Source organism: Capronia coronata, assembly GCF_000585585.1.
Source record: "Capronia coronata CBS 617.96 chromosome Unknown acBCG-supercont1.1, whole genome shotgun sequence".
NCBI lineage: Eukaryota > Fungi > Ascomycota > Eurotiomycetes > Chaetothyriales > Herpotrichiellaceae > Capronia > Capronia coronata.
The window spans coordinates 3,144,560-3,160,771 of record NW_006912893.1 but is presented as its reverse complement, the minus strand read 5'-3'; the positions used below and the strand labels follow the sequence as shown (position 1 = coordinate 3,160,771).

Genomic DNA, 16,212 nt, shown 5'->3' with positions numbered 1-16,212 from the left:
GTGGCTAGTCCTTCTGGAGTCTTGTCCCCCGGTCTTCCTTACTAACTGCTGCAACCCTTGGCTGGGTCCTCTGTTCCCTTGGCTGCGGAACCGGGGTTTTAGCCGCATATGTCAGGTACGTAGCATGCTAACCAGACGAGTGCGAGCCCACAACGCGCGGGAGACATGTCTGGTCTTGTCTTCGGTTGCGAAATTTCTCCAGCATGGTGCCACGGTGGATCGACCAGAGTCCGTCCTGGCCCGAGGCATCGGTGAGAGATGGGCTCCTGGGTGTCCCAATCCAACGACGTTGGAGCCTCCAGAAGGACACAGCATGTCTAGTTGAAATGGTCGATCATATACCATTTTCATATTTCTGCCGACAGCAAAAGCAGGCCGATGTACCTCGATACCTTGCATTGTCTCCCGGGACTCAGTGGAAACCTTCATGGATGTTGACGCTGGGTTCCGCCGGGGAAGCACATCCATACGCAAGACGATCCAAGCTACTCTAGTAGTAAGCTTCAACGTGACAACGTCTACCAAACCTATATACGTGATTTTTTCGTGATAAGAGAGAAGTATCTTTCATACTTTTATTCTGAACTTTCCGCCTCCTGCGGCCCTCGACTCTCAATCAGACCCCGACTTTTCTTCGTTCTGCCTATTCAACATGCCGAGCGAGTTCAACACAGAAGCTTTCACCTTACTTGGGGTCGGAGCCCTTGTCGTGGTCGCACGGACGGTCTCCAGAGTGTACCTGGCTGGCTTTAAGGGACTATGGGCTGAGTGTGTCATCTCCAAGCATTATGCAAGGCTATCCTTCAGATTCAGGATTGTGACTGACTCGGCTCTCCAGTGACTATTTGATGCCCTTTGCTACCGTATGTCCATTTCCGTGCATGCACTCCTGTTCCTCCGCTGACTCTTTCAGGTCGTTTACGGACTCGAGACTGCAACGGCCTATATTGTCGGAGCCTGGTGGCATGGCCTTGCCAATAATGGCATGACGGATGAACAACGTCGGACGTTAGACCCCAATTCCCAAGAATACGAATACAGAGTAAACGGCTCCAAGACCCAGTTGGTGGGATGGAGTCTTTACACACTGTTGCTGTGGACATTGAAGCTATGCATGACCATCTTCTATCACAGGTTTACGTGAGTGCGACCGCTATGATTCGCTACCCATTCTCCAGAAGGTCATTGGACTTACACTCGGACACAGACAAAGCCTGGAGTACATGAGACCGCGCATTCTCGTCGCCTATGGGCTTGTCATCTCGACCTATCTGGCAACCGAACTGTCTATTTTGTTGGGATGCCATTCGTTCCACAAGAACTGGCAGATATACCCTGACCCTGGCAGTAAGTCAATCCCAGTCGATCGTTGGGGGGTCTGGTCGCTCACTGCATCTATCAGATCACTGCCAGCCAGCAATCTCCAGAATCGACCTTTACGTCACTGTCATCCTCAACGTGCTTTCCGACCTATACCTTCTCTCCATTCCTATCCCGGTGAGCTGCTTCACTGTCCGCGCACAGTCTCGGTTTGCTAATGATATGCCTGTTCAGCTGCTGTGGAAAGCGGATGTGCCACTAGTGAGCAAGCTATCTCTAATGTTCATTTTCGGCGGCGCCGTCTTTGTGATGGCAGCTGGCATCTTGCGTGCTGCTCTTGTCATTCATGTTTGTTGAACCCCAAAATCCTCCCCGTCATGTGCGGTTGCCTTGCTGACATGGACATTGCAGGATCCTATCGGAGGAGCTTCGGCTGCTGGCAGCTGGGCTGTACGTGAGACCTTTGTCGCCGTCGTCGTGTCCAACTTGCCTATGGTGTACCAAGGTCTGCGACGCCTCACCAAGGCTGTTGCGACGAGCAGTCTCTTCTCGAAAATGTCGAGGTCCCGTTTGGGCTACAGCAGGTCCACCGACGAGCCTGACTTTGAAATGGTGGCTTCACCGACATCAAAGTCTGCGCCCCAGCTTGCTGCCTTCGAGACCCAACAAGAGTTCTTCAAATCATCATGACGCGGTTCAGGATCTTCAACAATGCTACATTCGATAGTATCAAGCAAGCAAGCGTTTCTCTGAGCGGATGTTCGTCTATACTATATTACACGATACTTGCAGGAAAACTGTAATCAGAAAAGGGTTCTATGTACATGAAATACGGCCATCGGTTGGTGTATGGTAGTTAGATTTCTATTGGATTCCTAGATAATGTACAATCATGGCTCAGCATAGATGGAGCTGCTACATCTTAGTGTTGCATGCTTCTCTGCAGGTCTACCTTTCTTTTGCCAGTATAAAAAAACAGCTCGTGGGTCTGGTTTGTTCATAGTAATTGTTTGTGCAGCGATGAAGAGACAGATACAATGATCTTTGAAGGTTGGAGGTTGAAGGTTCAAATGAGCCAACATGGTAACCATGCCACCAAGATTGATCCGGTAAGGCTGAGGCGCAGACTCCAAAGTCCAAAAAAGGGATGGAATATGTCGATGGCCTTTAAGTCGGCGAGAGCTGGCAGTCTTGCTGTATGTTACTGCGAATCACTAGTACTGCGGCGACTGTCAGGTATCTAGAGGGAAAACTAGAACTACCTCTACATGATATCATGACTATCGCCCGAGCCAGAGTATACAAAACATAATACGCAAAGGTAAAGAAACTGTGGACAATCAATAGTAGTGGTGACAGTGTCTACCTCTTTCGCTCCCTGCAGTACATCCTATCGGTCCTCTCCGGTCACTGACCCTTTGACGGTCCATTCCAACGATTAACGACCTTGTGGAGGATACATACATAGGTTCAAAAAAACTACCACTCAGTTACTGTACCATGACTTTGCGCACGGCGTCTCCATCCCCAAGCGCTGCAGCCGCTACTGTCGGTGATCGTGGCGGTAGAAATGGCGGCAGTGGGAGTAGGAATGTTCAAAGTGGCAATCCCACATCTGCAACTCCAGTAGGTGTTGCCAGTGACGGTCACGACGATCATCGCACACGAACAGTCACACTCCTCATCCTCGGAGCAGGATGGACCTACCAATTCCTCCAACCCCTTCTGTCCGCGGGAAAGATCACCTACGCCGCAACCACCACCACGGGCCATGACGGAACGATCCCGTTCCGATTCGACGAGGCCTCCGACGATCTGGGCCCGTTCAAGAACCTCCCGGATGCAGAGTACGTGCTGGTCACCTTCCCTCTGAAAGGACGCGGGCCGTCTGCTAAATTGGTGCGGATGTATAATGAGACGCGAAGAGGGCATGGGAAAGGGGAGTTGGAAGAGGCTTTGGGACAGGAGGTGGAGGTGGAGGTCGACAGCGCGTGTCACGACGATTCTCGACCGGACGGATCTTTGCGCGCCGAAGTCGAATCCCAAATATCAACAGACATCCGATCTGGAGATGGCCAGAATCCCAATAGTAACACCAATACAAGTACCACCAACAACAATCGCAGCGACAGACATATCTACAGCCCAGAACCGACGCTGAGCTCAACCTGTTCCTCAAACAATGTGACGGCGTCTCCTTCTTCTACAGTTACTAAATGGATTCAACTCGGTTCAACAGGCATCTGGACGACCCCGGACTGGAACGACTCGTCGTCACCGATCGACGACACCAACGCGCGTGCCGTGGCTGAGGAAGAACTGATCACGCTGAACGGCTGCATCCTCAATCTTGCCGGGCTATACGGCGGAGAAAGGAATCCTAGGAATTGGGTGTCCAGAGTGGCGAGGTCGAAGGAGCAGCTGGGGCAGAAGGGCGCGTTGCATCTGATTCACGGGCGGGATGTGGCTAGAGCTGTGGTAGGAGTTGTGAGGAAGGATCAAGACGGAAACGAGAAGGAGAAGGGAACAGCGAACACGATGAACGACGAAGGGAGAGTGACCAACGATGGCAATGGCGATGACAATGATAGAACCCACACAGATGTAGGTACAGAACTCTTCGGCAGACGTTGGATCGTGGCCGACTGCGTCTCGTATGATTGGTGGAATCTGGTATGGGATTGGATGGGTGAGCACGAAAACTCGAAGGGGAAAGTGGAAGGGGGTCGGAGCGAGCAAGTGGCGGAAGAGACTACGGAGCAAAAGGAAACGCAAAAGCAAAAGGAGAGGAAGATGGAGAGGGATATGAAAAGTCAGTACCGACGCTGGGTTATGGAGTTGATGGAGGAAAACAATGTTCGTGGTCTGCCGCGATCAATGGATGTGCTCGGGAGGAAGCTGGATGCTAGGGATTTCTGGAAAGCTATTGGGATTCTGCCAGAAATGAGGCTCGAGAGGTGATGAGGATGAGAATGAGGCAATTTGCAGCTTTCGTGGAGAAGAGAATTTGTGTGCACCTGTGGTAACTACCTAGGTAGTCTCTCCAGCTCTAAAAAAGCGTCTCTCCAGTTCGAGTGTCCAGCTTAGAGGCCGACACCGACACTGTGCTTCATTCCACGCTCAATTCCAGTTCTTCTCCAGCATATCCGATTGACCTCGATCGATGGACAATGATCGTGGTGGAGTGTGTATCACCGGATCGTGCCCTACTGTGCACTCTCTCTTGGATGGTCTCAGTCAATCACTGGCAGATCGATCATTGTTCCTCAAACTGGCGGCTGGGAAAGGTGAAGTGATGTTGTTTCGGGTAGCCCGCGTAAGCTCTTCTGCCATATTTGTGGATTCCTTCTTCTTTCTTCTGTACTCATGAATCGCTTCCGAGTCTTCGTCTGAAATCAGAGGGAATGCCTGCTCGTCATCTCAATCACCAGTCGTCTTCGCCATCTTAATTCTCATCCTCATCCTCGTCATCACGTTTGCGTTTGCCTTTGTCGTTGATCTGAAACACCTGAATTTCATCTCCATTCATGAGACCGTTCTCTTTCATTGTGCCGAACACCTGCTTCGCTTTGAAGAGCTGCGTTCGATCGGGAAGCCAGGCCTGCGCATAGTCTGCGACCTCACCTGTAGTCTTGAGAAAGATAAACCGTAGGCTGAACATATCAATATCGACACCTGCCATGTCTGCGAACTGTTCCAAGATGGCGAACAATGATTCGTCCGACGCAGCAGCGATAGTTGTCGACCATTGTTTGTAGTGAAAGATGACCTCGACCTTGATTGCTACCACTACCGTTGAATTCTCGGAAATCTCCTTTTCCAAGAGATAGGCAGAGTCGGTCATATTGAGACATCGGTATTTGATGATCTGGTCTTCCTCCAGAAGTCCGAGCGTGTTGCGAAGATGCTTTTTCAGCTGGAGGATTTGGTCCTCTTGCTTCACGGTGACGGTTTCATGACCATGGCTTGCACAATCACTACTACCGTACTTGCAGATGTTGATGGAGAATTCAGGCTTCGGAACTGCGACAATGTCGAGTTGGCAGTCGTGGATTCTCGGCATAGGGGCCCGCGCATTGTAACGCATACCACTAAGGTGTTTTGCTGTCAACGTGGCAGCTGGGACGCTGGAATCGAACGAGCTGTGCTTCATGGTTCCCGCCAGATATACCAAGCCATCGTCAACACCGAGGATCGTCGAGTCCAAGGCATTGATTGTCTCAACCAATCGTCCCATGGAAGTACATTTACTCAGATCGACAAGGAATCTGGTCGGCTTGTAAACGGATATGATTGTCTTCATTTTGATGGAATACCAGAAATCCTGATTCGATTGGTGTCGAAATCTCTGTGAAGCAGATGACTCCGAGGTGAGGCCTTGGGATCTTGTCGATAGATGGAATTTTGTTGTGAGATTCAGGAATGGGGTTCGTTGAGGTTATCTCGAAGAGGGAGAACGGCGACTGGTAAGGTGATCGGTGGATTCGGAGATGTGGTAAGGTAGAGGTGCTGCTGAATTGAGGTTGCCTGCGCCGATCTACTGCAGTGGGTGACGTTAGTTCGAGTCCAGAACAGCAGGCAGATCTTGCGGGTGTTATGCTACTTGCAGCGGTGAGGCAGAGATGAGTCCAGAGTGAGAGTGAACCCACGTGGTGGTTCCAGGTAACATGAGACTGGAGAATACACCTCTCCATTACCAACAACATCAAAATCCTTTCAAAGGTGATCACTTCCGTGCACCACCGAAATCAAGCTTCTTCGCGACGCCTTTGTACTTGTTCTCATCATTCACGGCTCCTGGCGCAGAGGCTTCGGCAGCGGCCATCATGGAAGCACCGCCGCCTTGCTTGGGTAGATGTTCCTTCTCAGTCGGTCTTGGATCTACCGTCCACCACTCATGTTCCAAAGCTCCTCTTGCAGTGACTCTTTTCCGTGGATCCAGTTTCAACATTGCCATGAGCAGATCAACGCCGACCGATCCTGCAGTTGGGAACATCTGCATGTAGAAGGATTTATCCCGGACAGGAATCTTCTTCTCCAGATCAAAGTAATCCCTCAGCTTGGAGACCCCTGGCCAATTGTCTTCATTTGGCGTCCCGACCGCTTCACATATCTTGTCCAGCTGAGCGACGGTTCCTCCACCAGTGGCAAGTACTTCCTGGTTCGCCACGTCTGCGGCAGCGTAGGGCCGACGTATGAGCAACTCAGCAAAGACCATGCCGATACTCCACATGTCGACCGCTCCACCGTACTGTCTGGCTCCGAACAAGAGTTCTGGAGGCCGATACCATAGAGTGATGACTGCAGAGGTCATCTGATATCTCGGGTCACCAAATGACCGAGCAAGACCAAAATCTGCGAGCTTGACCTCACCATCGGCAGCGATGAGCAAGTTGTTTGGTTTGATATCTCGATGAAGGACGAAGTTTGAGTGGCAGAAGTAGATGGCTCGACACAGCATTCCCATCCATGCTTTGACGTCAGCAGCGCCGTAGCTGACAGTCTTGTCTCTGATGAGCTCTTCGAGGTTACCGTTCGGGAAGTACTCGATGACCATGTTGATATTCTGGTCTTTAGAGGAAAATACATCGAGCAAGGCGACGATGCTTGGGTGAGAGATTTCCTGCAGATATTTGATTTCACGAATGGTATCGACATTCAGTCCTTCCCTCTGTTGTGAAGGATCCACCTTGAACTTCTTGATTGCGACTGCGTGATGCGGATCTGATCTAAGATGGCCCTTGTAGACAATGGCGTAAGTACCCTCGCCGAGCTTTTTGCCTGTGGACAGTTTAGTGTCTGTCGCGCAGGATTGAACAAGGGCAACTTACCTTTGACATACTTGTTGCTGATCTCTTCATTCATCTGTTCAGCCATGTCAAAATCAGGGGGAGGTTTCTGATGGTGTGATGACAGCGCTGTTGGGGGCTTAGATATTGACTTTCTCATTGTAAGAGATTTCGCTCTGGACGGTGACATGTTTGCGTTAATGTTGGATGGCGACCGCGGCATAAGCGGTGATACCCCGTTGGAGGACGCCATATCGAATTGACTGAAGCAAGGTTGGCTGAGTGACTGAATATGTGAAATGAGACTCGAGAGGGCCGAACAAGGCTTCACAGCAGTTTGTCTTCTGCCAGTCTTGTCATTCGCAAAGCGGTAGTGCCACAGGCTCTGGCAGGCATCAATCTGTTATTGCCAGATATACAGCCCCTCCATCAAACAGAGGTCTTCTCATGCTCATCATCAGATATAAGATCGACCTCATTACTGCTCGGGACCCTCAAGTCTCCATGCACGTCGTCGGCGAGGCTGTCAAGCTTGGCATCACCATTTGGCGTCTATGCTCCGCCGAAGTAAGTTTGCTTCGCAGCCGCAAGCTGGACAAAAGACAAAAGCCCTCGCCAAACATTTTTGAAACAAGCCAACGACCTCAGCAACGATGCCCGCCTGAAGCACGATCTCACCTGTTGAAGACTCACCATCCGAAGACAAATCATAGACCATCCCCTCCTTCAGAAAATGGCCAAACTTGTCTCTCGACAACCACCCGCAACCTCGTCCTTCTTCACCTCCCTCCTCCGACCGTCAGTGTCAATATCACAATCCTACATCTGTACACCATGCCGACGTAACCTGCACCGAGGCCTGCCCGAAAATGGCCGCGTACCTCCTCCGACACCATTCGTCCCTGATGTTCCTACGTTCCTTACACTCATTGGGCGCGAACTCTCGAAACACGCAAGCAAGATCGAGTCCTGGGAGGAGCTTTTCACTTTGACATCGCAAGAACTGAAGGCCCGAGGGATCGAACCGCCCCGGATACGACGGTATTTGCTACGATGGCGGGAGAAGTTCCGGAAAGGCGATTTCGGCGTGGGGGGAGATTTCCAGCACGTCAAGGACGGGGTCGCCGAATTGAGAGTGGTGGAGGTCCCGAGTCTCAAGAAGGATCCTGTAACAGGGGAGCCGGTTTCCGGCCCTGTCACGGTAGGCAGGACTCCTGGGATGCAGAAACTGATTGTCAACGTCCCGAATGGGTCGACCACGTATGCGCTACAACCTGGACAAACTACGGCGGATTTGCGGAAACCCAAAGGGTTCAAGCTGAAGAATGGTTATATCATAAAGGGCAAGCAGGCCCAGCCTCTGAAAGGCACATATGGCAGCGGTGTCATTGTGAAAGTGACAGAAGGACTCTGGGAGCATAAACAGGGACACAAGATTCACGGCGGTGAGAGGAGAAGGGCCGAAACATTGCACAAACTGAGAGTGGAAGAGAACAAGAAGAATGCAAGATAATGGGAGTTCTGTCCAGAATTGCAAATGTTTTCATGATGTTCGCTGGGCCTTGTGCTGCCCATGGAACACTATGTATATCATAATTTGAGAAGGGAGAGTACATCTTGGGCTTTGCGAGGCTTGCATCGGACTGAGATCTCTGTCAGGTTAAGACAAGCTTGTCAGCAATACAGATACCAGAGACTATTCGGACGCATGCGGGCCATATGCTGCACCATCATCAGCAGCAGCAGCAGTGATGACTGTTCGAATGCCCAAATCCTGAGTGAGCGCCTGGTGACTCTTTGGGTGTATGTCAAGTTTCTGATACAGGATCCTGTTCACATCTTCACTCCCTAGGTATCTGTATCAGGGTGGCATGTCCAAGGAACGGTCCGTGATCTTCCAGGATGGTATAGGAATAAAACCTTGATATGCATATTTCTGTCAGGGTAAATCTATCATGGCGCCCACGTCCCTGTGATGCTGGGGAGACCTGGTAGACCGTGTGCTGCATTTCAAACATGAGATTTGGTATGCTAGGCTTTAGCGAATAAAGGATGGAGGACGATGCATTCTCAAGTCATGGAATTCTTTGGAGTTTGGAATTTGTTTCAGTTCACTTTGAGGCAGTAGAAGTTTTGACCCTGAGTTTAGAATGCCATAGGACATTTGATGCTATTCCAAGCTTGGGTTTTCGAGTTAGACACGGCAGCCCGACGAGGATTGCGAGATTGGGTCCGCATTGTGAAAGTCTGCCCGAGACCTACTGTTCGCCATTTCGTCGTTATCGCCAGAAGAATACGCAATGAAAACGCAATAATCCACGAATGCGTGTGAAGCACGATGGCAGCGAGACTTCTCATCCGAATGAGCAACACGCGCATGCTCCATAGAACGTTGCTAGGTTACCGGTTAAACGAAAGAGTTGTTGGGTTCGGTACGAAGGGGTCGAAGTCCTTACCAAAAGAGACCGCCAACCTCAGTAGACCACAGTAGACCAAAGGATTAAGGACTTGGCTCTCACTGACGAAACATGGCGCGTTGCCAGGGTACCTCCGGACAGACTTGTGCAATCCCGCTGATGTTCCAGTCTGGGGGGTATCCTTGTCAGGCGCATCCTCTCTCAATTTATGCCGGTGACATGGAAAGCACGCTCTATTGTGAAGGCTGCCACGTCCATGCTTGATATCCTTTGAATTCTCAGTTAGCCAGATAGTGCGGTGAGATGCCCAAATGATAGTCGAAACGGCTGGTTAGCCATAACAAATGTTGCAAATGTATGGCTGCTGGCTTCAGAACCATGAAATGAGAGAGGTCTCGCTTCGATGGCGGAAGAGATAGAGCCCAGGGCATGTTGACTTTCCGTGCCTGTATCATTTATTTGGCCAACTCGGCAGATTGTCAGGAGTTTGGTAGCGGGGAAGAGGTTTATTAGTCAAAAGCCTAGGGATCCCCTTGAGATTGGCGTTACCAGAGTTGCGGAATTTCTCCTATTGCTCGTGCACGAGTTCCGCGGCCGTGGATTAGTTTGGTTATACCCGGGCCGGATAGTTATCGTAGACTCCTTCTTGTCGTGCTGTGGACTCTTGTGGGGGGCTTTTTTTTCTGGCAAGGCATTCCCCCTCCTCGTAAAAATGGTAGCAGACATCTGCCTCTATTGAATGAGCCTTTACCTGTCTCTGATCGCTTAAGTTCTCGTCGGTGGCAGCAGTGATTCGTGAAATACGCGAGTCTGAAGCGGTCGAAGAATGTTCAACGCCGCAACCATCCTACATAGTCTTTGAATACTAACGAAGGTTCCCGGCTGTACAACGGTGGATCTTTCTTATGATGAGCTTGAGCTGGATCTGGTTTAACCTTGTGGATGTTTTTTCGAGTGAGGCGTCCGGAGGCTGGTTCGAGCACGAGCCCGACAATGAATGCCTGTGATGATCACAAGCTCGCAGATGAAACTTGGGTGATATGACAGGGAGGAAGTCCAATAAGAGGAGAGATCGCAAGGAATGCTCAACTTAGGAGTTCAGACGTGGAAAGTGGCTGCAGAAGAGAGCCAGGGGTCGTGTTTGTGTACAGAGCAGGTCGGATGTTCACTGGTGTACTAGTAGTAGTAGTGGGAGCATTGAGTGGTCGTCAGGATTTTGCGGCTTTACCAGTGCTACCTAAGGTAGGTCCCTAATAAGGTCCTGGTACGCAGGACGGCGTTGGGCAGGGCAAAACGCGGGCAATAAATAATTGGACAGTCTTTGGCGAGTTTGCCGACTCACTGGCACCTGCCATATAAGCCTTAAACGTACCTAGGAAGCACCTCCGTAATATGGGTGTTAATCGTCATCGAAGCGTCTTGCAGATCCAATTGAGCATCGGCAGCGTCAATTGAGTCTGACACTTTCCCCTGCACTGCCAGTACAGTGCCTGATGAGTGCGGCAAGTCTCGAGCTCTGTGGCACGTGCAGTGTGCCAGTTCCTGCAGCCAAGCGGCCGCGCTTGATCCCCTCTATCTTAGCCTGATCAGCCCAAAGGCACGCCGGCGAGAACGCAACCAGGGCCTAAAGCTTAGTGTCGAAGCCGGTAACGGTCCTTGCAGATTTGCCCTGAGCCCGGGATGCTGGATGGTGTGAACGGAGTGACTTCCACTTCCCCCCAGAACAACCTCCTGCGCCTGGTCCATTCTGGCTCATTTCTCTGTCGATAATCACATCCATCCTCACATTATTCTCGCTCCTGGAGACCCGCGTCCAATCGAGGTGCCTCCATCACCAAGAGCACGACCTGCTTGTGCCGCACGCACGGTATCTAGGTCGCATACTTCGAAGACAACGCGGTTCGGCACTTTGCATTGTTTTGTGATGCCACGACCATCCGAGCTCATATCCTCCTCTTCCCCCTCAACCTCCTCTCCCAACATTGCTTGCCTCGGACGAACCTATACCAGCACGATACACCGATGAGCTGAGACCACCATCTAGAGACGAACTACTGTTCGCGAGTCCAGGCCGCAATAAAAAGATAGGACTATTGGATTTGGTCTGTGCTCAATAGACTGACGGCCAGAAACTGTGGAGGACGCCAATCAGACTGAATAGAACGAACAAGCAGACCACATTGGTTCACCCTGCTTAAAAGAGTCCCATCGCCAGATGTACCCCGCATGATACGGTCGTTTTTCTTCAAGAGCACAAGGTCTACAGCAACAGTACCACGAGGGTGACGGTGGGCATGTCTCTACCCGTTCTCTCACGGCCCCTTGCCGACCCGCCGACGGGTGCGTTGCCTCCCATTCCTTCGAACAAACCTCCTCGAAAGAGTCTCCCTCAGATAACGTCACGGTTAAAGGCACCGTCAAGAACTACGACACTATCTCCTCCGCCAGTGGCGTCCACAGTCGATCTATCCTACCCAAAACCTAGCGAAAGAGCTTCTGGGATCTCGCCAGGGAAATCCGTTCGCAAGACAGTGAGCATTGGTTCATTCCCACAACCACCCAATGCGGCCTCACGTCCCCCTACATCGGCCTCAGCCGCCTCTACGACATCGACAAGGAAGAGGACATCCGACGGCACCGGCTCCACCGTACAACCCTCCACGATCAAATCCAAGAAATCGCCCAAAGCAAGTCTTGCTGCGAGTTTCATGACATCCCAGACCCCGAGCTTGTTGAACTCAACTGGTGATGGCATGACCATATCAACCAAGGCAGCGAATAGGATATCTGATGCGCAGTCCAGCATTCATTCTCTCCCTCAGAGCCGAAGCTCTTCGGCCAATGGCTCGTACTCCACTAGCGCCACCACAATTGAAGAGGTGGATGACGACAGTCGAGGTCGTACCAAAGACTTGGACGACACTACGATGGATTCCAAACAGATATCCAAAGGGAAGGAAATCAAGGGCAACGTGATCGTCAGTGTTCGAGTGCGCCCGGACCCAGGTACCCAAAACAACTATCAATCTGAAGAAGGGGAATGGATGGTAGACGGCCGAAGAGGCCTGGTGGCTTGTCGTGGGAAAGACGGTGGAGATTACCACTACGACAATGTGTTCACCACTTACGACGACAATGCCAAGGTGTACGATGCTTCCGCCAAACGGCTGGTTCGTCGAGTGATGGAAGGCTACCACGGAACAGTGTTCGCTTATGGCATGACTGGGACAGGAAAGACCTTCAGTATGCAGGGCACCATGTCGAGTCCGGGCGTGATTCCTCTGGCTATTACCGACATTTTCTCATACATCCGAGAAACTCCCCACCGAGAGTTCCTGCTGCGCGTCAGCTACCTGGAGATCTACAACGAGAAGATTCATGATCTGTTGGCAGTTCCAGTAGGTGGTGGCGTTGGCGGTGGTCAGCAGGAAGAAATCAAGCTGCGCGAAGACAACAAACGAGGCGTATATGCCACGCCTTTAAAAGAGGAAATCGTTCAGAGTCCAACTCAACTACTTCGAGTCATCCACCGCGGAGACACGGCTCGCCGTACGGGAAGCACCCAGTTCAATTCGCGGAGTTCGCGCAGCCACGCTGTTGTCCAGATTGTGGTCGAGAGTCGAGAACGAATCCCCGGAGCCGGGGCCATGCATGAGAATGGCAAACGAGTTGCGATGTTTCCGGGCGGTGTACGCGTCTCTACCCTCAGCTTGATCGATCTTGCCGGCTCCGAAAGAGCGGCAGATGACAAGGAGCGCCGGGCGGAGGGCGCACATATTAACAAGTCTTTGTTGACATTAGGCACTGTTATTGCCAGGCTTTCTGGCAACAGAGACAAGAATGGAAACCCCACGGACAAGGACGGAAAGCATCTACCTTATCGAGACAGCAAACTTACCCGTCTACTACAGCCGGCACTGTCCGGTAATTCGTTGGTGTCGATCCTCTGCACGATTCAGATTGGAGCTGGCTTGACCGTGGCGGGCAACAACCACACGGCCGAGACTCTCAACACGCTGAAATTTGCCGCTCGAGCCAAGAACAACATTGTCAGTCATGCAAAGAAGGCGACCGAAGAAGTGGGCAGCGGCGTCAATGCCGGTTTGTTGGAGCGTTATCGGACCGAAATCCAGACTCTACGAGCTCAGCTGGAGGGCCAGCAAAAGTCGGCGGACGAAAAAGAAGAACGACAGATTGAGCGAGAGGCGGAACAACGGCATGAGGAGCAGATGTTGGAGATGCAGTTGGCGAGGACGGCGCTCAAAGAGCGGATCGAACACCTCAACCGGCTGATCCTGTGCTCCAAGTCAACGGGGGTCAATGGCGGGTCCGTTTCGGCGCTGGGAATGCATTCCCGTCTTTCTGGAGGAACGGAGTACGCAGGCTCGCGGTCTGTCCGGTCCTCGGCGAGTCAATCCACCCTGGGAGTCAGCTCTGGGCTCCGGCGATACCCCTCCGGGGCGTCTCTGGGAGGTGCTCGGTCAAATTCAGGTCACCTATCGTTTGCAACCATACCGGACGAAGATGAAGAGGGTGGCGACGATTACGGCGATGGTCGAGCCACGCTGCAAGCGCAGGTACGGGCATTGCAAGCTGATCTCCAAGATAAGACCCGTTATATCTCCACGCTGGAGAAGAGACTGTTGCAAGCACGACGATCGAGCCACTCACGGGTCTCGATGGCGTTTAACAAGAGTCCGGGAGAGGATGGCGACATCTGCCGGAAACTGGAAGAAAAGGACGCCATCATCTCCGATCTTCAGAGGACGGTGGCGGCGCTTCGGTCGGCGGTGCGAAAGCGAGACATGGCGGAGCTGACGCCGGAGATGTCTTCGTCGGAATTCAAGCACAACCGAGCGCAGGAGGGCCATCAGAGTAGCGGCAGCAACGGCAGTTCTCAAATGAGCCATAGTTCGACGCCAGCGGGATCGGCAGGGCCGCGATCGCCATTGGCGACCAGTCCATTGGCATTGTTGTCGCCCCAGAAGGCGATGGACAAGAAACGCAAGACGGTGGACGAGATGTCAAAGATGTTGGATGAGATGATCCAGGACAAGGTGGAAAGTGGGCAGCTGATCAAAGGGCGCTCACCGTCGCTGCGGCTACCCTCACGAAGATCGTCGTTGCAACGACACTCCCGGCGGACGTCGAGTGTGGGCACGGGAGGGCCAGCGATGAACAGTCTCGTTGCATCCCTGAGGGAACGGGATTCCACCATTGAACCGGGGGAAGGAGTGTGACGCTGAAGGGACTGATTTTTATTTAGTTTCATCTGCCCTATGAATGATGCCACGACAGCTTTTACTTTTCTTTGGCGCCGGGGTTTTTTATTTTCAGACTGGGTGTCTGGGCGGTTGATTGGGTTGGGGCCGATGCAGAGTATGAGCGGACGAGAATCATGGGAGAGGGACGTTAGTGTCTGGTGGGCTTCTGCGCTCTGGATTGAAATCTTCAATGTCCTGTTTGGGGCGGAACCAGTTTTACCTACCTAGTACCTACCTATGTTGGAGCGTTGACGGCGGTTACACCCTGAAGATCAGCTCCGGGGCACTTTATATGTTTGTTGGTTATCCTATTTGATCCGAGACATGGGAAGCGATTCACCAGCATCAGATACCCGGATAGAACGTGGCCAGTCGATACTGGTACTGGTGCTAGTACTACAGTACTACAGGATCAATTCAACAGCAGGTCTTGGGAAATATACTCTGTATCTATCTGTGTATGTGCCTTGTGTCTGAAATTGTCGATCAGGGGTCAAGTAAATGCCTCGATCTCGGTACGATAGGGTCTAGTATCTATAGATACATATATAGATATAGATATAAATGCCCACCTAATCTAGAGTAGGTAGATACTCCGGGAATCGACTGTGTAGATCCATCTTCTGACATGATGTCCGGTGTTTCAGACCTTGAGCGACCCAGTTGTTATTGTAACCTCGCGCTCCATCCATTTCCGTTGACCATATATGAATGACCGTGATACATGACATGATGGTGATGCCCCGATGTTCTTACTGTCCAATATCACATCCTATTATTGACTATATTATCGTCACTGTGTTCGTTCTGTTCTCCAGGAAATCTCCCTCCTGGTAGCAGAGCTGATGCTCACCACGGTACCTTAGGTATACAGCATAACCCAATATCCTATACAGTTCATCTCACTTCTTCTACTCGATGCCCACGCACCCGCCAGTGTCACACAGATCACACTGCAACTCCCACCGTGTGTCTTGACGTCCACTTGTGGACCCTCCAGCCCGATTTACCTGTCGGCCTTTTCCCCTTCTTTCTGCCCTGCTGCACATCATTCCTTTATTCGATTCTTCGATTCGTATCTCAACTGAGGTACCTACCTATCTACCTTACTAAGGACTAAGGTCATCGAATTATTATTGTTGTTGTTTGTCGTCGTATTATTATTTGTTGTTCATCATCATCACCGCAGGCCCCGTGTTTGCCCAGCATCTTCTGCATTTTCCCTTCTCACTACTACCACCACCACCACCACCACCACTCCTACGTACTACTACCACCCGCCCTTTTCTCTGTCTTCCTTTCTATCGATTCCCTTGACGGCCGTTTCCAAGCATACCGATATCGACCAGAACATTGCATAGCGTTTCGGGGTTGATATTTCTTCGACGGCGGTGAGACCACCTCTGCTGGATTCAGACTTCT

At 51.5% G+C, this 16,212-nt stretch overlaps 6 protein-coding genes across 6 annotated transcripts; 4 read left to right on the top strand and 2 right to left on the bottom strand.

The window, feature by feature from the left end:
* Nucleotides 1-652: 652 nt before the first annotated feature.
* A1O1_01122 (uncharacterized protein) lies at nt 653-2,010 on the top strand (the record flags this gene model as incomplete). Its single annotated transcript, XM_007722035.1, has 7 exons — nt 653-768; nt 839-863; nt 914-1,140; nt 1,208-1,347; nt 1,403-1,497; nt 1,555-1,668; nt 1,732-2,010. The coding sequence occupies 7 exons, from the start codon at nt 653-655 to the stop codon at nt 2,008-2,010; spliced, it is 996 nt and encodes a 331-aa protein (XP_007720225.1).
* An 810-nt stretch (nt 2,011-2,820) lies between these two features.
* Nucleotides 2,821-4,281, top strand: A1O1_01121 (uncharacterized protein; the record flags this gene model as incomplete). The annotated part of the gene is made up of 1 exon (XM_007722034.1): nt 2,821-4,281. One exon carries the CDS (start codon nt 2,821-2,823, stop codon nt 4,279-4,281), a length of 1,461 nt encoding a protein of 486 aa, XP_007720224.1.
* A 484-nt stretch (nt 4,282-4,765) lies between these two features.
* Nucleotides 4,766-5,623, bottom strand: A1O1_01120 (uncharacterized protein; the record flags this gene model as incomplete). Its single annotated transcript, XM_007722033.1, has 1 exon — nt 4,766-5,623. The coding sequence occupies one exon, from the start codon at nt 5,621-5,623 to the stop codon at nt 4,766-4,768; it is 858 nt and encodes a 285-aa protein (XP_007720223.1).
* Nucleotides 5,624-6,046: 423 nt separating this feature from the next.
* On the bottom strand, nt 6,047-7,362 carry A1O1_01119 (CMGC/CDK/CDK7 protein kinase; the record flags this gene model as incomplete). The annotated part of the gene is made up of 2 exons (XM_007722032.1): nt 6,047-7,101; nt 7,152-7,362. 2 exons carry the CDS (start codon nt 7,360-7,362, stop codon nt 6,047-6,049), a joined length of 1,266 nt encoding a protein of 421 aa, XP_007720222.1.
* A 480-nt stretch (nt 7,363-7,842) lies between these two features.
* A1O1_01118 (uncharacterized protein) lies at nt 7,843-8,622 on the top strand (the record flags this gene model as incomplete). Its single annotated transcript, XM_007722031.1, has 1 exon — nt 7,843-8,622. The coding sequence occupies one exon, from the start codon at nt 7,843-7,845 to the stop codon at nt 8,620-8,622; it is 780 nt and encodes a 259-aa protein (XP_007720221.1).
* Nucleotides 8,623-11,820: 3,198 nt separating this feature from the next.
* On the top strand, nt 11,821-14,766 carry A1O1_01117 (centromeric protein E; the record flags this gene model as incomplete). The annotated part of the gene is made up of 1 exon (XM_007722030.1): nt 11,821-14,766. One exon carries the CDS (start codon nt 11,821-11,823, stop codon nt 14,764-14,766), a length of 2,946 nt encoding a protein of 981 aa, XP_007720220.1.
* Nucleotides 14,767-16,212: the final 1,446 nt, after the last annotated feature.